General features: G+C 39.5%; 1 protein-coding gene across 10 annotated transcripts in view; it reads left to right on the top strand.

Annotated features, from left to right (window-relative positions):
- Nucleotides 1–22,579, top strand: part of MBTD1 (mbt domain containing 1) — a 73,273-nt gene that overhangs the window by 41,458 nt on the left and 9,236 nt on the right. For all 10 annotated transcript variants that reach the window (XR_004683195.1, XM_035026808.1, XM_035026809.1 and 7 more), the window contains 10 exons: nucleotides 7,382–7,499; nucleotides 9,952–10,086; nucleotides 10,377–10,465; nucleotides 10,679–10,913; nucleotides 11,529–11,584; nucleotides 11,926–12,030; nucleotides 17,014–17,161; nucleotides 18,047–18,129; nucleotides 18,552–18,786; nucleotides 19,289–19,366. Coding sequence is in view for 9 of the 10 variants with exons in the window: in XM_035026808.1 (XP_034882699.1) it covers nucleotides 7,382–7,499; nucleotides 9,952–10,086; nucleotides 10,377–10,465; nucleotides 10,679–10,913; nucleotides 11,529–11,584; nucleotides 11,926–12,030; nucleotides 17,014–17,161; nucleotides 18,047–18,129; nucleotides 18,552–18,786; nucleotides 19,289–19,366 (1,282 nt within the window). In the remaining variant the exon portion in view is untranslated. The remainder of the gene's footprint in view (nucleotides 1–7,381; nucleotides 7,500–9,951; nucleotides 10,087–10,376; nucleotides 10,466–10,678; nucleotides 10,914–11,528; nucleotides 11,585–11,925; nucleotides 12,031–17,013; nucleotides 17,162–18,046; nucleotides 18,130–18,551; nucleotides 18,787–19,288; nucleotides 19,367–22,579) is intronic.

Here is a 22,579-nt window from a genome sequence, read left to right on the forward strand (position 1 = left end):
TATTTTTTTTAAAAACATTTCAAAATCCCAAAAGCATATTTTATTTCATGTCCGGTATATTAAAGTTCTTTGTAAGAAAATCTCTATTATAATAATGAAACTGATTTTGTTTTCAATTCTGCTTTTTTAAGATTAAAGTAATCATATGGATTAGAGCAGCTTAGCCTTACTGTTTTATTAATAAGGATATTGTGTGGGCTCCCGTTTCTCATTCGGAAGTAAAGCATCTGCCACCCAGTGTTTTCCTGCGCCACTCATCTTTCTTTACTGCCTTTTTCTCATCAAGTAGGAAAGCAACTGATATCGGTAATTTTTTAGTTTATTTTAGTACAAATGAGTTTGCTTTGTTGCCTTAATGACCATCTTCATTTGAAGCCATTTGGTTTTGGTCAGACCTCATGCTACGCTTGATTTTATCCTTTAGAGCTGACTCTTCCTGGTTCTTCCCCCGAGTAGTTCTCTACTACTCCAAGTCTCCAAGGAGAGTTAACTGGCTTTGGCTTTAGAAAGTCTGTTGTCAGGAGTTGCTGGGAGCGCAAGGCCCTGCCTTGTTTCATCCATGTTGGAGTCTTCTAAGACTCAAACTGCCCGCCCTAACACTGGTTCATCAGTAAGGCCCACTTCGCCAGACTGCACATCTGCCTTGTCCCCAACTTGAGCATAGGTTGGGAGCCTTTTCCTGCTCATAGGGGATTCTTTTTCAAACATAATTTTAAGAAACATCCAGTGTGTAACATGGAAGTAGAACTACTCTGATTGAACCAAGAATTGGGCCTGGGAGCAGTGTCCGAGCCCTGAGCGCCTTGCTTCTTTAACGTAACCCAGCCTCTTCTGGAGTAAGGATCACAGGTAAACAAACACTTTGTCTTTCCCGGCACTTAAATATGATTGTGATTAGTTCTAAAATCGCAGGATTTCAGGAGTGGAGCTCTTTTTTTCCCACAGTCTATCTTTAAACTTCTGGGAATGAAGTTTCTGCAAAGTATATCATAGGACTGTGTCCTCTTTGATAGTTGCTGTAATTATGCACAGTGCTTCCTGCTCAGTCACTCAGTTACAGCAATCTTGACATTTTTTATAATTAGCAAAGGAAATTGAGCCTCAACTGTTATTCAATTACCTACTTCAAATCTGTATGTCATGATAGTCATGTATCTAGTATATCTTTCATTTTGTCCAGGTAGTTTGGTAGTTTTGAGAGTTTTTCTTTTTTTTTTGGTTTTGGGTTTTTTTGGGGTTTATTTGTGTAAGCTTCAGAATTATTACTCTTTTCCCTAATAGACGTAGTTAGGATAAGAGAAAGCTGCACTGATTGATCTAGCAAGGGTGGGGTGGGGTGGCCAGAGCCTTGGCTTCCCCTTCCTTGGCAGTCTTGGAGGTTGGAAACCACTGAATTAGGTAATAACACTTTTAATTAATCCTAAATCATACAGTGACAAAACTGTAAAGTATCTTAAAAATCATCTAGTTCATCTTGTTGTAAATGAAACTCGTGCTACTTTTTTCAGTAGCCGGATTATATTTCAATTTTGGGCTTTAACCTGCTTTCCATAATTTAAAGTTTTGGGTTTTTTTTTTTAATGTAGTTTTTAAGTCCCCATAGGAAAAACGTTCCTGTGTTTCTTTTACTCATACACTGCTTCCACACAATATTTCTGACACCAGATGTGCAGGTTTCCACACATCAAGTAATTCTTTAACACCAGCTGAGTGTCTGACAATTCAACTCAATTTTGACACTTGTCTACCTGGAGTTAGCATCGTATCACTCAGGTTAAGGGCTCAGTCCCACAAGACTAGCCCCACTTCAGGTACCAATCAGAAGTCCCAGTTGTTACCTATGCTTAAGACCAACTGGCTGTAAATCAGGGTTCCCACGACCTCCTTGGGTTCAATAATTTGCTAGAATGGCTTACAGAACTCAGGGAAACATTTGCCAGTTTATTATAAAGGACATAATAAACAATACAGGTGAACAGCCAGATGAGAAGATACGTAAGGCAAGGCTGTGAGAAGGGGCATGGAACTTCATGCCCCCTCTGGGTGTGCCACTCTCCTAGCACCCCCATGTGATCACCAGCCCAGAAGCTCTCTGAACCCCGTATACAGATTTCCCTCACTATCCGAAAGTCCACTTTACATCACTTCACTTTTATGAAAGGCCTGCATTAGTACCTGTTCCCACTAACCAAAAGAAATCAGAAACAGATTTTTGCTTTCAGGAAATAAAAAGTGCTTCCTCACCTTATGCTATTTTGGCTTACAAAAGGTTTTATGGTTATAGTTATGATTTTATCTACTTTCGGATGGCCGGGGAAGCCTATATTTTGGGATTTTGCTGAAGGCTTCATCGTATAGGCATGATCAATCATGAACTCCACACCCTCTCCCTTTCCCAGAGGATGGGGACTGGCGCTGAGGGTTCTAAGCTTCTCCTCATAGGCTGGTCTTTCTGGCAACCAGCCCCTATCCTGAGGCTGTCTAGGAGCCCACCCAGAGTCTCCTCATTAGAACAAAAGATGCTTTTATCACTTAAGAGATTCCAAAGGATTTAGGAGCTCTGTGTCAGGACCCGGCTCAGAGACCAAATATGAGAACAAAAGATGCTCCTAGTGGTCTTACCACTTAAGAAATTACAAAGGTTTTAAGAGCTTTGTGCCAGGAACCAGGGGCAGAGACTGATATATGTATCAGACTGATTTTATATATATTTCCTATTTTTTTCACAACCTCTAAAAGCAGTATCCATATCTATCCTAACTGTGGAAAAATCAAAAATATTACTGCAGTACCAATGCCAGTTAGGTACACTGTATACATGAAATTCACAGGTGGTTTTCTTCTGGTAATTTATGTTTGAACCCAAGAGAGACTCCAGTTGATCAATGTGTATGCAGAACATTGAGCTTTAAAGCATTCTTCATTTTTTTGAAAGACTTTAGTCTTTTTTTTTTTTTTCCAGATTTGATTTTATTTATTTATTTTAGAGAGAGAGCACAAGTAGGGGGAGGCGCTGAGAGGGAGTGGGAAAGAATCTCAAGCAGACTCTGCACTGAGCGCAGAGCCCAACGTCGAGCTCAGTCTCACAACCCGGAGATCATGACCTGAGCCAAAACCAAGAGAGTTGGATGCTTACCTGTCTGAGCCACCTAGGCCCCCCAAGACTGTAGACTTTTAAGTTGAAGCAGTCCTATTTCCTGTTACTTGCCTTATAAAATCAGATAAAACATTTCTTTCTAGACATTACAGCACAGGCCAAAATGTGCTAATATCAAGTGGATGTGAAACACAGAAATCAGTCCTTTAGTCATGTATTTACAGACTTGAGATTCCTTTCATTTGATACAGGACTACATACTCTGGTGTCCTGTTGATAACTTACTGCTAAGATCAGAACTCATCCTACTTTTTTCTCCCTTGATAATAGTTGTAGTTTTGTTATTTTTTTAAAAAAGGCCCTTTGTACACATGTATACCATAACTTTAAAGCTGACTTTACTGCCTCCACAAAGATAACCTGGTATCACTCACATGGTATGTTCTAATCCTCTCTTTGACGCCTGACCTGTGTGTGCCAGGTGTTTTGAGAAGGTAAGGTTATCCGCACTTCTTTACAACATATATCACAAGTATATTTTTGTATTTTAAGGTCAAAAATGAAAGTCCTTTTGTTTGTGTATGTATAATAAAAGTATTGTTTCTCTTTATAGTAAAACTCACGATCCATTTCTCAAGTATGTGTTTATTAGTAAAATAATCCATTTCAAGTAAAATTGTTTTGTGGCTTTTTTCCCCTAGCCTTGACCACACATACACATGACTCCACTGGAAGTTGAAACATTTGTGTCCATTCTCACTAAAGTTAGAATCTTCTGTATGTCATTCTAGATTGCAGAATTTCTTTTCTGATGGAAATAAAACTTCAGTTAGTTTCTGGCACTTGTTAGTGCTTCATCTGAGTTAGCTGCCACGGGTCTCGCCATGAAATAGAATTTGGACTCTGGAATAATAAAAATCACCTGTCTTGTTTTTATGTTTTAAAGAAAGCCTAAATAATCTAGATTATTTTAATTTTGGTCTGTTTTCTAAAGTAGTTCTTGATTTTCTATTGGGATCTCCTGATTCTTAAAACAGTATTGGTTTAATACGTTGTTGGTTTTTTAAATTGTGGGCTATTTTATGCCTTTCAAATTAGTAGTCACTGCTTCCTATCCCTTTTTACACACACATAGCATTCTCCCATTCTTAATCTTGCTTCCACCCCACGCATCCCATTTTCCTTTTATACTCTCCTTATACTCCCCCTCATCCTGCTGCCACCACCTCAAAAAGTAGATTCTGGTGTCCAGTCAAAAGGTGAGTGGACTTTCTGGAGAAAGAGGGAACAATTTTTTTTCCTATTTCAACCTACCAATTCCAGCAGGTAGCATTTAGGAGTTCTACTTTCTTTCCGGTTAATTTCCTGTAATGTTTTCCCTTTTTGGCCAAATGGTATTTCATCTTTCTCTACTAGATGAACTAATCGTATGCCTTTTAGTCTTTCATTGGTGGCTTTTTGTACATTTGTCATACCATCATTGGGATAGATTCTTTCTTGGTTACCTATGTGCAACTTCAGGGCCAGCCTCTGCCCACTTGTTGAAGATTGTGGGTGGTTATCAAAATAGGTTGGCAGTTCTGTGGAGGGAAATTTGTATTTCTGCCATGAAGCATCATATGTGCAGTGTATCAGCCCTCTGAGAGTCTAGCCATCTGGGCTGTTGGACTATCTGGGAATGTTCTTGAATTGCAGAAAATAAGACTTCCCACCCAGTTATTTTTTATAGACGACAGTCAGGTGGAGGTTATCATTCAGCTGTGCTGGGGAGCCCTCAGCATTTGGATTTGGCCATGTCCTGCAGGACCTGATGACAGCTTACCTTGCAGGGAAGGAGAGTCGCTCCCAGATAGCCCTCACGAGTGGCCCTGGAGCAGGAAGTGGTGAAGCAGATCTTCCTGATTTGGGAGGAGCCTGAGGTGGACCTCTCGTCCTGAGTCTGGAAGGTAAATTTGTTGTTACCTGTAAATTATGGTTCTGCTAGTTCATGCTATGCCAATCCAGACTTTCAGAGGTATCCCTCCTGCCAGCAAGAGAAGACAGATGACTTAGATGAAGATGGCTGTCAAGCCCTGGGTCATTTAGTCTTCCACACTTAAGAGTATTCATTTTAAACAAAAGGGCAGATACATCTGTGAAATTACCTTATTATTTCAACACATTGAGCACATGCTATGTAGAAACTATGGTGCTCTTTTTTGTTGTTTCTGTTCCTTCATTTTTTTGTTTCTTAGAGTGAACCATATGGATTGGTTTAAGAGGGTCTAGCAGAACCACAACCTTACAGGCAAGAACAAATGTCACTTTCTGCTACTTTCTCCTATACCAATCCAGACTGTAGGGACAAAAACATTACCCCAATAAAGTGAATATTATCCTTATTTTTTAAGTGAGCATATTGACACTTTATTTTCTTTAATAAAATGTGGCTAAAAGTTATTTTCTGCAAATAATTGTTAAGGCCAAAAAAAAGTTGGTGAAATTGTCATATCTGGCTCTAAGAGGAGTACTGTATGCCAAATTCACTTAGTAGTATGCCAACCTAACCCCCAGTTTATCAGCATAACCATGCTTCTTTCTTCTCAACAAAAAATAAACCCATTCCACAAGATTTGGCAGCCAAACAAAGAGGGGTGGATACCCTGCCTTAATTTAGTGCATACATTTAGCTGTATCTATCTGCTCTAATTGGTTCATCCTCACAGAAATGAAAACATGGTCTTTATGTTAATATATCTTAGCTTAATCTGCGTTACCTATCATCCTTCCAGCCTCTCCTTTTCTGATCGTATCTGCTGGCAATAGGGATGGCCCTACAGTCTAGAATGATGTAGGGGGAGATAGCAGAACCTGAAGAGTCCAGTCTTTCAGTTCAAAAACAGCAGAAAGTGGTAGTCATAATGGATGTACTGTTTTTTTGCACAACTCAGGGAGATAGTTACATGTACCCTTCCAGAATCACCAATATTTGAGATAGGCATATTCATTGCTTGTGCTACTTAAAGTAATAGCCATAATTTGATTCTGTCTTTGGTATCCAGACTTACTGTAGTTCAGGATTATTTGACCTTTTTTCCTCTCCTTCAGAAATGTCATGAACTGTTGAGAGGATAGGGGTTAAGTACTGTTTTAGGCTAATCCTCCTGTGGGTTGGCATCCACCAAAGTATGAGAAACCTTACATGGAAGACATTTACCCAATGTTCAAATAGGCTAGATCGTGTAACTCTTAGATGTCTTTGTTTGGTCATCTTTGAGCTCTGAAGCTGTTTTGTCTTTTCCTGATTTGTTGGTATTATCAGGTCTTTTATAACCTAACCCAGTCCTTTTCTCTATGTTCAAGGTTCTAAATTATATATATAACGAGGAGCTGATTGTCAAGGCCACAGAGACTGTTTAGTATTATCAGCATTTATATTCCTAAATTCACTAATTTGATTTAATTAACTGTTGCATAAACTTCAAATAATTGTGAATGGCCTCAAGTTTTAAGGATTAAAATGTAATGGGAATTATAATTTGGGCATGTTAGACTTAGGAAAATCTCTTCGTGATACTCATTTAATCGGCTTTCTGAGTCCCCATTCTAACCATGTGGTGTGGAGGGTAGTGATTACCAGTTCTAACACTGAACATTTCCTCTTTGTTTAGAAATAATAAGTTATTTAACAATTTACCATGGTATGCATCTCTAAAAACTCTTCAGCTCCACCTTTTTAATAACTTTATCAGGTGCTTTCGCCACATGTCTGTTTTAACAGACTATACTTCTGTTTTATGAATTTAACTTAAGTTGAAAATACAGATAACTAAGTTTTGTTTCTCCTGTTAGTGGAAACCACATTGCTCAATTGGAATTATTTTTCTTTCTGCTCTTTGGACAGACCCTTTAAAATTAGAGGTTAAGGTAAAGTGCATTCATTCAGCGTATATTAAAAATAACAAGTTTCTCTGCTCTATCCTGTGAAATCTATTGAGTGTGATAGCTTTTACAAAAATTGCTGCTTAGGTCTAATACTAGGACAATATTGAATTTTGAAGTTGACATGGATCTATCTATTCTAATATATGTGAAATTGTCTTCATCTTGAGCTTGCCCCTGACACTGGCTTTTCTAAATAGAATTCTGTGAAAAGGGAAATAACAACTCTATTTTTAGAGAAAAATGAATTAAATGGCATTTTTAATTTAATATTTCCGTTATTGATGGGAATGCTTATTTTTAAATAATGTGTTTTGGGCTTTATGTTAATTAGATGATAACTTAATAATTTTTATATGACAGGCACCTATGGGGACCTGCTGGGGTGATATCTCAGAAAATGTGAGAGTAGAAGTTCCCAATACAGACTGCAGCCTACCTACCAAAGTCTTCTGGATTGCTGGAATTGTAAAATTAGCAGGTGAAAGCACACGTAATAATTTACCAGAAAATGCCAGTTATGTTTTTGTAACTTGTAAGAAAGCGTATTTGTAAATTTTGCAAGTGTTGCCAAATGAATAATAAATACGATAATAGGGCAAAGGGTAGCAAATTTTTTTTTATAAAAAACCAGATGGTAAATACTTTTAGCTTTGTGGGCAGTACAGTCTCTGTCACAATTCCTCAGCTCGACCATCGTAGCGAGAAAGCAGCCGTAGCAATACGTAAATGAATAGACTTGGCGGTGTGCTAGTGACACTTGATTTACAAGCACTGAAATTTGAATTTTATGTAACTGTCACATATCATGAAATGTTATTCTTCCTTTGATTTTTTTCAACCTTTTAAAAATGTAAAAGCATTCTGAAATGGCAGACTATAAAAAACATCAGGCAGTAGGCCAGATTGTGGGCCATTATATAGTTTGCCAAACTCTGGTGTAGGGAAATACTTTGAAAAGTAACAAAAAGTTGAGGTGCTAAGAAGAGTGATAAGGTCCATAATACCAAAAGTAAACTAGTGTTGATAATTTCATCTATCTCGGTTTATTTTTCTTCATTCCCACTGCTTTCCATGTACCCTACTCCTTGTTACCTTATTGCTCATCACATAAAGGCGTTAGGTATGTACTGTGTTAGACACTATGGGCAGGTGATGTGCAGAAGTCTCAGACCTAGTTTATTCTGTGAGCTGCCATCTGCCAAGTGCTGACTGCATCTATGACAAGGCACTCAGTGAGTGGTGCAGTGAGGCCCTGTAGGACTTTACCAGGCGGCGGATATGGGGCATGCAGCTACTCAGATGAGTTGTCCTTAAATCAGAGCTATCTAATGCAGCCTACTCTTTCTTTCCTCTCTCCAGCCATTCTCCCCCAAACACCCTGCCCACAACTCATTACGTACTGCTAACAGACTTGATTTACTAAAGATGATCTTCTATTTTTCTGCTCAGGCATGCATCTTTTTTTTTTTGTCTGCTCAAGCATCTTTAATTACTTCTTTGTCCTTAAAGGATCGAGATGGTCGGCATTTACAGCTATTGATGAGTTGCTCCATAGACCACTGGCCAAAGTTTTGGTTGCTTCCCAGCAGAAATGCTCTCTGTTCTGATGAGGCGAGTTCTCCCTCCTCCCTCATAGAGCATGTTAGCACCTCTGTGCCTTTGCACAGACATTTTACCCAATTCAATTCCCAGCTTTTCCTTGAAACATTCCTCCAGCTATTATAAGCATTCTCTAAATGCTTGTGTTGTCTCTACACCGTAATTTAAAACAACATATTCTTTCTGTCCTAGATGTTTAAGCCAGTTGCATTTAAATAGCTCAAAAGATCAATGTGTTTAATATCCAAGAATTATTTCTACCTTCCATCTCCAATTTTACATTTCGATTTTATCTAATTGCATCATATATCTTATTTAAGCCACTTTAATGACATTTTAGAATTGAGCCTGATGTTAATCATGAACTAGAGCTCAGCAACAGTTGGCAGACTCATGAATTATTCTGTAAATTACTGAATTTTAAAACTAAAGGTTTAATGCTATAAATTTTCATCATAGATCTTAACACAGGAAAATGCTGACTGAACTTAGCTCCCTGCCTGGGATATAAGTTCATTGGGCCTTTCTTATTCTCCTGAAGGCCTTAAATTAAATTGTAATCTGTTACCAACAGAAGGTTTATTAAATTACAGACAGGATATATTATATACTTTTTGTTCTTTCTAAGAAGTAAGGCTTCCCATTCGCTTAGTACGTACAGTCTTTAAGTCCTTCCACATACTTCTTATTTGTGTTTATTGAACTTTTTCACCTAGCATTTTCACATTTTATTTCCAAATAAATAAGACAAAAAATTTGATGCTTGAGGTAGCCCCATCCAAATTATCCAAAAATATTTGGTCATCTAATCAGATAGACAGAGCAGTCTCTTTGAAATGTTACTTTAACTGGATTTCTGTGACTTGACAAGGTTTTACCAACTTACCGTAACCTCCTTTTCTTTTCTTTTCCAAACTACACGTTCTGGTAGGACTTCCCCACCCCTGTTTCCACTGAGAATTTCTTTTCTAGAATTTAAGAAACTGTGGATCAAATTAAAATACATTACAAGGGGGGAAGCCATGCTCTGAAAACAGTTAAACTACAATGACATTATGCAAACAGTTCTCAAAGTCTGAGTGGTACACCAGTAGCAGCAGCTTCCCCCGGGGACTTGTTAGAAATGCATGTTCTCACTCTGCCCCCAGCCCTGCTAACTCAGTCTCCGAGGTGGGGGAGGGGGGGAGGGGCGGCCATCTGTCTGCTCGCAGGCCCTGCGCGGGCTTCTGCTGCGGGCGCGCACTAACATCTGACACCCACTGCCGGCAGCTAGGTCCTGGTCGGTTTCATTTCATTTTCTTACTATGTGGTGATTGGTTTGTTGGTTTCAGGTTACAATGCCCTTTTAAGATATGAAGGATTTGAAAATGACCCTGGGCTGGACTTCTGGTGCAATGTGTGTGGCTCTGACATCCACCCAGTTGGCTGGTGTGCAGCCAGTGGAAGGCCTCTTGTCCCTCCTCGAAGTAAGCAGCCTCCTTACCCCCTACTGCAGACGGACTGTATGTACTTCAGTGCAGTGTCACACGTGGTAATGTTCGAGTGATACGAAAATTACAGTAATAACTTTTTGGTTGCACATAACTTAAATGCTGGCGAGATATACCTGTTTTCTCTATTTTCGTTACTCTTCTCCAGAACCTTAATTCTCTGAATTGCAGGGAAAATTGTTGTGGTTTGTTTGGGTTTTTTTTAATAGTTTATGAAGCAGTTCTGCTCTTTGCTAAAGTGTAACTGGTTATTTCTTTTGTTTTAGCTATTCAGCATAAGTATACAAACTGGAAAGCTTTTCTAGTGAAACGACTTACTGGTGCCAAAACACTTCCTCCTGATTTCTCACAGAAGGTAAAGACAGGATCTTAGAAAGGACTGAAGTGTCGATTGCGAGCTCTAAAAAAGGACTAGCCTGGAAGTTTTTTAAGGAATTGTTTTAATTTAGTGAGCTAGATGATCTAGTTAAGTGTCGAGCGCACTCAGTATTTTTAACGGTACGGTGTTGAAATGATTTGTAGACCTTTGTCGTGAATCCCGAATAGCTCTTGTCTGCTTCTGTTTAAGGTTTCAGAGAGTATGCAGTATCCTTTCAAACCTTGCATGAGAGTAGAAGTGGTTGACAAGAGGCATTTGTGTCGCACACGAGTGGCAGTGGTGGAAAGTGTAATTGGAGGACGGTTAAGACTAGTGTATGAAGAGAGTGAAGATAGAACAGATGACTTCTGGTGCCATATGCACAGCCCGTTAATCCATCATATCGGTTGGTCTCGAAGCATAGGCCATCGATTCAAACGATCTGGTAAGCACCTGTCACAAGACCACCTGTTGGAAACGCCCTTGAGGCTAAATTGTACTGCTTGGCTATTTTCTTCTCTACAGAATAGCAGAGATCAGAAATAGCATTCTAGTTGTCAGGGCTGCTCACTCTGCCTTAATTACGGAAGGTTCACACCAGAATAGGAGTGTCCTAACTCCTTCGTATTCCTTCCACTTGTTCTCAATTCAGATATAACGCACTTTTGGTCACAACTACATTTGTTGTCTACACTCTTTCTAGCCAGCCCATTTGAAGGATCTAAAGGTAGCCTTTCCCTTTGCATTCAGTTCTAATCAAAAGAGCAAGATTAAATGTGGTTAGACTTAATACTGAACACATTAAAGCATACCTCTAAAGTTGTGTGATTCCCTAACGAAGGAATTACCATCATTCTGATGGGCTGAATGTATTTAATAGCACATGTTCTCTGAAAAGAGAAAGACTATTAGAGGATATTTTTCACCATAAATGTAGAAGGCATGTATTTCTGCCATGTTTTAGAGTATACATACCTTGTGAGTTTGAAACCTTCAAAGAAACGTGGTTTTTGGTCTTCTCACAAATGCTGACAGATTAGTATGTAACTTTTCCTTGTAGATATTACAAAGAAACAGGATGGACATTTTGATACACCACCACATTTATTTGCTAAGGTAAGAAGTTTTTATAAGAACCCTCATTTGTAAATTAGGTTTGAAAGAGGGTTGTGGGTTTTTTCCTAACATTATGGAAATCACAATTACATTTATTCACTTAAAAGGATTAAGATCTTGTGATCCATAGGTGTCACAACTATTGATTATAATTATTCTTAAATTCTGTCTGTTTGCCTGAATTCTCTCTATCCTCTAATGGAGGTTTGAGTTATAATATTAGGTAGGTAGGAGAAGGCATTTGGTATTTTCATCTGATAAGCGTTTTCAAATTGGTAATATTCTAATTATTAAAATGATAACATTTGTAACAGTAGATGTGCTTTCATGTAATTCTTTAGGTAAAAGAAGTAGACCAGAGTGGGGAATGGTTCAAGGAAGGAATGAAATTGGAAGCTATAGACCCGTTAAATCTTTCCACAATATGTGTCGCGACTATTAGAAAGGTAAGACTATAGGTTTTCAAATATAGAAATGCAATTGTAAGAACTGGGTTTAAGGTAATAGGAGAAGGAGGCCCTTAACATACTCATTCTGACATAAAAGGTATGTATCTGGATCTTCACTGGGGAGAAGGATACCAGTAAAATAAATTTCAGTTTTCATATCAAGTGTTTTTTATAGCTTGTTGTCATCTTGAGTCTGCTGCCTTTATTTATGAGGTATATATCCTGAGTTAGAGGAAGAATATTTAAGTTACTTCTTGGTCAAAGCTAATCCAACACAGAATTGTAACATTGCCAAGTTTGTCTTCAGTTTCCTGGTTTGTTTTTTTTTTTCCCTTTTGTGCCTTTTTCTTCTTTTGGTAATACTTTATTTTTTCTTTTTTTCCTCTCTTCTGAAACTCCTTTTATGAAAAGATCTAGAAGAGTGGTTCTCAATTCAAATAGGCATCAGAATATCCTGGGGAACTTAAAAAAAAAAATACAAATGACCAGACCTCTTAAATGCCAACCCCATCCCTGTTCTGATTTCATCAGTCTGCTGGGGGGCCCTAGCATTGGCTTTTTTTTTTTTTTTAAGTACCCAGGTAATTGTCCAGTACAGCCATCGTTAAGAACCACTGATCATGGGCACCTGGGTGGCTCAGTCGTTAAGCATCTGCCTTCAGCTCAGGTCATGATCCCAGGGTCCTGGGATCGAGCCCCGCATCGGGCTACCTGATCAACGGGAAGCCTGCTTCTCCCTCTCCCACTCCCCCTGCTTGTGTTCCCTCTCTCACTGTGTCTCTCTCTGTCAAATAAAAAAAAAGAACCACTGATCAGAATCTGATTATATAGGAGTATAGCTTAAATTGTGATTTGCATTTCAACCCAGTTTAAAGCCTTGAGCCAAAAGAATTAAAAACAGTTATGATTGCTGCCATGTCCCAGGCTCTCTTGCTCAAGGTCACACAGCTAGACGAGACCAGCTCCAAGCTTTTATTCTTCCTCTTTACCTGACTAGTGATCAGAATCACCTAGTATGATTTAAAACAGATTTCTGGGGCGCCTGGGTGGCTCAGCTGGTTAAGTGTCCCAACTCTTGGTTTCAGTTCAGACCATGATCTCAGGGTCATGAGATTCAGAGACCATGATCTCAGGGTCATGTCAGGCTCCGTGCTCAGCACAGAGTCAGCTTGAGATTCTCTGCCTCTGCCTCGCCCCCCGCACGCACACACTCTCCCTCTCTCAAATAAATAAAAATCTAAAAAAAAAAAAAAAAAGATTACCTTTAAAACTAAATAAATACATAAATAAAAATAAAACAGATTTCCATGACCTACTCCAGACCTACTCAGTCAGAATCACAAGAAGTATTACACACAGTAACGTATTTGTTTAAAAAAGATACAGTTCTCGGGCGCCTGGGTGGCTCAGATGGTTAAGCATCTGCCTTCGGCTCAGGTCATGATCTCAGGGTCCTGGGATCGAGTCCCGCATCGGGTTCCCTGCTCAGTGCAGAGCCTGCTTCTCCCTCTCCCTCTGCCACTCCCTCTGCTTGTGCTCTTCTGTCTATCTCTCTGTCAAAATAAATAAATAAAATCTTTTAAATAAATAAATAATAAATAATTAATTAATACAGTTCTCTAGGTGATTCTGATAGTCAGGTCTGGGAACCAGTGCCATTGTACCAGGCTCTGTTCCATGAAACGAGAATGAAGGGTCCAATGAGTATAGCATCAAACTTCACTCAGGAATTAGTTAGGGGCGCCTGGGTGGCTCAGTCGTTAAGCGTCTGCCTTCGGCTCAGGTCATGATCCCAGGGTCCTGGGATCGAGCCCCGCATCGGGCTCCCTGCTCCATGGGAAGCCTGCTTCTCCCTCTCCCACTCCCCCTGCTTGTGTTCCCTCTCTCGCCATCTCTCTCTCTCTGTCAAATAAATAAAATCTTTTTAAAAAAATAAAAAATAAAGGAATTACTTAGTTATTACTTGCCATACTAGGTTTAGTTTGGACTCCAGAAAGCTTATAGTCTTGTAGAACAAGGTAAGATATATAAAAAGAAGTTTGTTTCAGGATCGACTGTGACTTAAGGGTACACAGTACTGTTGGAATTCAAATAAAGGAGAGATCACATTGTCTCAGAGGAATCAGGGAAAGCTTTATAGAAGAGAAGAGATTTGAAAACTTCACCTTGAGGGTTGGGAAAAACAGCCCAGCAGAGATGCAGGGAACTGTTGTAGAAAGACAACGTGCACAAAAACATCAAGATAGGGGCGCCTGGGTGCTCAGATGGTTAAGCATCTGCCTTCGGCTCAGGTCATGATCCCAGGGTTCTGGGATCGAGTCCCACATCGGGCTCCCGGCTCAGTGGGGAGCCTGCTTCTCCCTCTGACCCTCTCCCCTCTCATGCTGTTTCTCGCTCGCTCGCTCGCTCTCTTAAAAAAAAAAAAAAAAAACCATCAAGATAGGAAAGCATAGGCCGGGTTTGGAAGAGACAAGTTGTTCACACAGTACACATCAAACAAGTTGCACTGAGGGGCGCCTGGGTGGCTTAGTCAGTTGACCGTCCAACTCTTGATTTCCATTCAGGTCGTGATCCTCAGGGTCATGAGATCAAGTCTCGTGTCGGGCTCCACACGTAGAGCCTGCTTAAGATTCTCTTCCCCTCTCCCTCGTCCCTTCCCTGTGCATGTGCTCGCTCTACCCTTCCCGACCCCCGCCGAAAAAAAAAACAGGTTGCACGGAGTATTCTGGCCAAGGCTTTTCTTTTATAAGGAACAGAAACCCACTCAAGTTCGCTCTAGGAAAGTTATCCCAAGGACAGGCAGTCTCCTAGACACGCAGGGCCACAGGATGAGAACTGGAAAGCCAGTGGAATTCTCTCCATCTCTCGGGGCCTCTTTGTCCCACCTCTTCTCTGCTCTGAGTCTCTGCCACTTGTCTTTCACTCTTATGGCCGGAGTCCTGCTCACTCAGTCTCCGTGTGTGGCTACGAGCTCCATTCTGTATGATAGGCTTTCAGTTCTAGCTCCAGCCCATGACTTGACAACAGTCTCAGGGTCTGTTAATCCTAATCCTGAGAGAGATTCTAGCTGAGCCCAGCCTCTGGCTTGGTCCTCTGTAGGTTAGATATTAGTCCCCACTCTGGTCAGCTGTAGTTAGGAAAGGGGAAAAGAATCTCATGTGAGTGAGGGTAGCCCTTTCCAAAGGTGTAGGCAGAGCTGTTAAGCTTGAAGAGGAAGTTACTGTACATGTCCAATGTAGTAGAAACAACTAGGAGAAAGACACTTTGGGGATAGAAACTAAAAGATAACGTGGAACTAGGTCATGCAGGCTTTGGTTCTTTTTTTTTTTTTTTTTTTTTAAGATTTTGTTGATTTATTGGAGGGGGGAGAGAGAGCATGGGGTGGGGGGCGCACGGCCGCGGGAGATGGCAAAGCAGGCTCCCCACTGAGCAGGAGCTCAATGCAGGGCTCGATCCCAAGACCCTGAGATCATGACCTGAACTGAAGGCAGACACTTAACCGACTGAGCCACCCAGGCACCCCGTCATGGCAAGCTTGGAATACTTGGTCAGGCCCTCTGAGCTTGGAAAAGCTTTCTGGTGTGAACAGAGGTCATACCAAAGGAAAGTTAAGCAGTGTAAGATGGGAACTGTCCAGAGAGGAAGCCTGAAAGCAGTTCTCAGTGTAGTAAGGAGAGAGTTCATGGCACAGATAGAGGGACTACCCTTAGGGGGAGTCCTCGGACCTGGTGCTTTCTTACCTTTAGAGCTGGCTTTGACACCCTGCCTGGACTCTCAGAGGATCTGTTTAGCATGCAGGGAAAAGGCAGGACTAAGACCCTGCAAGGGAGACAAGCTCCCAATAAAACTGGAGGAGTTGTGGGCATGGAGGTCGGTTACTGAAGCAATGTGCGTAGGTGACATCGCCAAAACAGGAAGGAAAGGGCCAAGATCAGAAATGTAAGGGTTGGAGGTAAAAGGACGCCACCAACAAGAACATCACCAAGCAGGAGAGGTGAGACCAGGTCAGTAGACTGTAATGTAATGAGAGTCCGGGAGAAAATGTTTCAGAGAGTTGAGAGTAGTGAGCAGGTATGGGATACTTTAGGGAGGCCGAGGTTTGAGGAGGGTACATGTTGGGGGAAAGGCAGTGGGTTTGACAAACTTGGCCACTGGTGATTTTAGCATTTTAGTAGGATCAGGACAGAAATCAGACTGCAAAGACTTACGTAGTTTATACCTGGCAGTGGGTCTCTGGGTGAAGTATCTACGAGTTCATTGTACTGTTCTTGTACCTTTTCTGTAAGTGTGAACTGTTTCAAAATAAAGTATTGGTAAATCTTTTTAATGTAATGGAAAATGGGAGACATTAGAGTATAAGAAATAGTGTTTTTGGAGCAAAGTACCAGCGGTAATCGGACAAGATGGAAAAGTTTGTGGGGGGTAGGGTACTACATCTTACAGCAGTCAGGGGTGCAGAGAAAGGAGTATGGGGACCCTTGCGCAGGAAGGCCTTATTTTCTGTTATACGGGAGCGTGGATGTGTGTAGCATAAGAGGTAAAGCGGAGGCTTGACAAACCGGGGAAAGGTTTGGAAAAACTCCTCTGTGTGCTAAATCAGAAGGAAAGAAGTAAAGTTACACTGAGTATCAGGACTCCGAGCCTTGCCTAGACGAGACTGTTAAATTGGAGAGGAACACTCAGCCCTGTTTCATGGGGACCACAGCAGCCGGCACCTTAGCCATTGGCAGAGGCACTATTTGTCCTAGACCCCTGAAGTCACTTCTGTGGAACCCTGCCTTTGTTCTGGACACGCTGCAGTTTACGGAGGTTTTTCATTATCATTTCAGTTACTGACATAATTCAGTGAAGAAGCATTTTTCACTTTGAAGAGACCTTTATGCCATAGATTTTTCTTTCTTTTAGAATGTCAATTTAAAGGATCGCATTTATACTAGTGGTATCTAATTTCACATACTTGGAATTCTCTTAATTTAAAAGGTGCTGGCTGATGGATTCCTGATGATTGGGATCGATGGCTCAGAAGCAGCAGATGGATCTGACTGGTTCTGTTATCATGCAACCTCCCCTTCTATTTTCCCTGTTGGTTTCTGTGAAATTAACATGATTGAACTTACTCCACCTAGAGGTACTTCATCCTAATATGTACACTGGGTCTTCATCCTTGCCTTCTTTTTACATGGTATCTATTTACATCATTTAACACAGCCCTGGATTTTCTGCTGTGTGCACCTTTGATATGTGCATATGTATATATAAACGTACATATACACAACAAGAGCTGTGGGGTGCTCTAAAAATATAAAGCACTGTATTTTAGCTAGCTTTAATAAATTATATTAGTATAGAATTTTTCCTGAGCATCTGTACATTTTATAATATGAATTGGTATTCTTTAAGCCCTAATGAGATGGTGATGTAGGTAATTGCACACATAAACTTTTGTTAAAAATAGATACAGGCTAAAGCCTTTGAGGGAAAGCAAGTTTCCATCTTTAGAGTATCATGTGGCTTAAAAAAAAAAAAAAAAAGGCATACCCTTAAATAACTCTCAAGGCTTAACCAGTGTCTTTCCTAATTTCAGTATAAGAGCCTTGGCTTTTTCTCTTAAGAAAAGAAGGGGGGGAATCTAAAAACAGAGGTCTATAAAAATAGTATTTGCCCAGCCAGGTTTCTTTCTTGCAAAGAAAGAAAAATATCACTGTGAAGTATGAAGTGCTAGACTGTCCTAGCCTAGGATTTTAAAAGCAAAAGTCTGGAATTCTTGTGGTAGACAGGAGAGAGACACTTTTGCATTAGGTAAGTAGGTGCACCTGTGTCTGTCTAGAAACGAAAGAAAATCCTTATAACATGGAAGGATGATTGCATTCAACAGTATTAGAGCAAGAGTTAAAAGTTTATTATATAACCTAAAATCTGAGATCTTAGTGTGTACTAAGTTAACTTTTTATCTACATTTTACTATTTTGCTAATTTTAAATGAACTGCTAGTTAAATCAGGTGTGTTTTTCAGGTTACACAAAACTTCCTTTTAAATGGTTTGACTACCTCAGGGAAACTGGCTCCATTGCAGCACCAGTAAAACTATTTAATAAGGTAAATGTAAATAATGGCGTAATAGTTAATGTGGAATTTTTTTGATGCCTCACAGATGCAAATCATTGTTGATCAAAATGTCTTGGCTTTATATTAGAATTTCTTAATGGAGATTAATATAAATAAATATATAGTAATAAAACAATGTATTTTCTTTACCTAGATTTTGAAGCTTGTTTTCAGACTTTGCTTCGTTTTTAATCTGAGTAAAATAGAAATGAACACATTTCCTAACTAGTTCTTAAATACTTCACCTTCATATGTTTTAATAATTAAAGAATTGTTTGTGATTTTTTTTTTTTTTTTTTTTTGGTTTAAATTAGGTTATTTGGTTACATTGCTTCTTTTTTTTTCCTTTCTCGGTGATAGTGGACTCATGCCTTCTTCTTTTCACCAGTGGTAATGTTTTGCTTCTCTGTCAGGATGTTCCAAATCACGGATTTCGTGTAGGAATGAAATTAGAAGCAGTAGATCTCATGGAGCCACGGTTAATATGTGTAGCCACAGTAACTCGAATTATTCATCGTCTCTTGAGGATACATTTTGACGGATGGGAAGAAGAGTATGATCAGTGGGTAGACTGTGAGTCCCCTGACCTCTATCCTGTAGGGTGGTGTCAGTTAACTGGATATCAGCTACAGCCTCCGGCATCACAGTGTAAGTTGGTATACAGAAAAGGTGTCCTTTTGTAAAAATCAGCAATTCTCCAGAGGACTGTTTCACATAAGTCATCTTGTGAGCTCACAGGACAAGAATATACCTTTGTCTGATTGGTTGCCAGGTAAGATCTTAAGACTCAACAACACTATCACAGACTCAGACCATGAGTACCACAGCAGTGTGAACCCAGTAGTCAGTTACATAATGACTCTAGGCAGAAACACCACAGTAAGAGCACCCTCCAAATGGAACTAGACTTGTTTTAATGAGTTTGAAATGTGATAGGCTAAAATGTATTTGTATATAATAAGTGCTTATTGAATGAATAGTGGAATCTGTCTGGTATCATGGGTTTTACAGGAACAAGCACCCTTATTTTCAAAGCGTCATGTACTTTTATAAGCATAATGGTCTTGGTAAATATAATTCATCTAAGGTGTATCTAGAGTTGTGTGCTCACAATGTTTATCTGGTACCAATTTTCCCTTTTATTTTTCAGCATCAAGAGAAAGCCAATCAGGTTCATCAAAACAGAAGAAAAAGGCTAAGTCCCAGCAATACAAAGGACATAAGAAAAGTGGGTCACCACATGGTGTTTATATACATTTCCTAAGTTGTTAACCAATTGGGGTCACAGTATTCTTGCACAGAAACTAATACCCCTTGTGAGAGCCAATGACTGTGCAGTATGTATTTTGCTTAAAGGTGCAGTATACCATAAAAGGCAAGCCTTCTCAATAAGGAGAAACACTTACATGTTAGTGGACAGGACAAATGATCGCCATAATATTGTAAAACATGTATGGTAAAGAAGAGAGTACAAATAGTTCTTGAAATGATAGATAAACCTACTGAAAATCAATTCTTTTTTAAATCTTTTTTATAAAACTTTAAAAAGGGAAGTACTTGATATTTACAACAGACTTAGAGCTTAAGAAACCCATCCTTCTTATAAACCAAAACTCTCTTTCTAGGATGATATTTATAAGAAATTCAAGTTGATGGCTAACAAAGTCAAGCTTAAAATTTTTTTTCTAAATATCCTTTCTATACTCTTTTTTAACCTAACAATGAATGGCTATTGGCATTAATAGCCAAAATAATATAGGATGTATTGATAGCTCTATTTTGATTCTTTTAAAATCTTCCCCCCCACACACATAGGAAGCCACAGGTTTTTCTCTTCATGACACTTGTGGAATATTTCATTCTGAGATAAGATTATTTTTATATAAAGGTACTTTTAAAAGTGAAAAGTACATTTGAGGGTTAAAACTAAAACAGATTGTTCCAGCTGACTTGCCATATGTTTAAATAAGTGTTAATCTGTCTCATTACCAACCAAGAGACTGAAGCAGCATGAAGAATCAAATATATCCTTACTTTCTGATTACAGTCATTTGTTCATAGTTTTTTTTTCCCACTGGGGGACTAAAAACTTCTACCAGCCCCTGCCGTGGTGCTCTCGTGTCCTCCCAGCATGAAACTACGTCAGCCTCAACACTGATAACCTCCAGGCCTTTCTCTCGCCCTCTCTTTTATATCAGAGGCGTAGGCCTCCCGTTTGTCCAGAGTTCTTTTGCCCACTAGCTGCTTGCCAGGTTTGATACTCACCTGAAAGAACTTTAGAGAACATTGCCAAACAGGCAGCTCAAAGCAATCCCCATGTAGCTGGAAATGAGGAGGAAGAATCCACATGACGGCTTTGTCAGTGGACTAACCATAGCACACGTGATCACTAAGCTTTCTGTGAGGTTGGAGAGCACAAGATGCATTAGCCTGTCTTTTCACTTTCTATTGGACAAGACCGAGGTTCAGAATTTTCTTTCCAAGGTGTTGAATTAAGAACATTGATTACTCCATGACGTATTTTTTAGAAATAATTCCTGAGCATTGAGTACACAATTCACATGCCTCCCTCAATGTGACTTCTCTGGGTTTATTTCCAGCTTAAGGGGTTTAACGATTTTGAATTTATGGGCCAGGGACATGGGAAGAAGTACGAAACTAATGAGGTGATAATATCCATGTGCCAGTTTTTAGTGACGTTTAATAGTACCACATTTCTGGATTAGCTGGGAAAATGAGTTTAGCTGTAAATTTATCATGTTCTTTAACTGTAACGTTGTAATAGCTCTTACTATTATGGCATCATCATCTCATGCCTTTAAATTGTCCTTTGGACATAGGAAGGAAAAGGACTATGAGCCCACAGTCCCTTATTAGAAACCCTTGGGACCAGATGTGTTTTGGGATTCAGAACTTTTCGGATTTTAGAAAAGAAGTATAGTAGGTGTGGCATATACTATGTAACACCCCTTGCAGACTCTAGCACGTTTTCTGAAGCAAAATATATGTAAATGTTTGTATTAAATGGGCCAAATTAAGATTATAAATAGTATCACCAAGTGAGATCTGGTTTTGTTGCCAAAGTTTTACAGGAAAACTGTGAATTTTGGAATTGAGGTTAAGGAATTGTAGTGCTGTGTGAGTGAAGAAGCAGCCGTCTTCATTGTAACTCCCCGTTCCTTTTACTGTTTCTGTATTGCTCATTACATAGTTCATGAGACCTTTTTCCTATAAGACTTGACTTGCCCAAATATGAAGGAATTTCTTATAAACCTGATTTATCCATTGCATGCAGTATTGTTAGCAGATCAGCCACAAACTCTTTTAAGTTTGCCTACAGATTATTATATTCTGGCTCAATGGTTTTTTCATCTTCTAGCTCTTCAGTCTTTTTGTACCCAAAATCATCCATTGGTGTGTTCTTTGGTAGTGTTGTTTTTTTGTTTGGTTGCTTTGTGGTTTTTGTTTTTTTTTTTAACAGAAATAGTTGATGGGCTTCATTGTTCTAGCTTGTTTTGCAGAGATCTGTGTTCATGCTATAAAGGGATAACTATTAACGAGTGCTTTTGAGTAATGATAATGTTCTGCCAAGAGGATCAGATAGACAGTTGTATGCATGTGGTCTGTCCAATCTGAAAAGCCGTATTTTTTTCGAGGTTTCTGGAGCAGGAAACCCAGCACACTAATTTCTGAACCATCTTCAGGGGCTATTAGAAGTAGTAGAGAGTTGGAGATCCTCCTTGGATTTTTACCTCTGAGTGTGTCATACATTAGGAAAAGTCTAAATGATTTGCTGCACGTGATTTGGGTTTGTCGGTTGAGCGTTGAACATGTACTCACTACTAGCTTAGTCTCCAGACCATTTTACATAGGAATACTGTCTGACTTAGATTTATCTTTTAGTCCTGATTTCATGAAGCATAATTTCTGATTGCTCTTGCCTTGGTCATTTGTATAGTCTGGAAGAAAACATATATAATTATATAAAACAGATATAATTTATAGTCCCAGAGATATGTAAGTATCCTTCAGCTTTCAACTGACTAATGCAGTATGTTGGTTCAGTATTTGCAAAGTTTAGAGTACTTTTTGCTGGTGAAAGCATCATATAAGTCTCTGAAGGCTTATGTTTACCTATGAAACTATAACCAAAACGTGTTTCAAAAGAAATTAGATTGCTTAAGTACTTGCAGGCAATAAGCTTTAAATTTTAGAAATGCTTGGGCGCCTGGGTGGCTCAGTTGGTTAAGCGACTGCCTTCGGCTCAGGTCATGATCCCGGAGTCCTGGGATCGAGTCCCACATCGGGCTCCCTGCTCGGCGGGGAGCCTGCTTCTCCCTCCGACCCTCTTCCCTCTCATGCTGTTTCTCTCTCTCTCTCTCTCAAATTAAATAATTAAATATTTTTTTAAAATTTCTTTAAAAAAAAATAATAAATAAAA

This window comes from Mirounga leonina, unplaced genomic scaffold (assembly GCF_011800145.1).
Source record: "Mirounga leonina isolate KUSES-001 unplaced genomic scaffold, KU_Mleo_1.0 Mir_200, whole genome shotgun sequence".
Lineage (NCBI taxonomy): Eukaryota > Metazoa > Chordata > Mammalia > Carnivora > Phocidae > Mirounga > Mirounga leonina.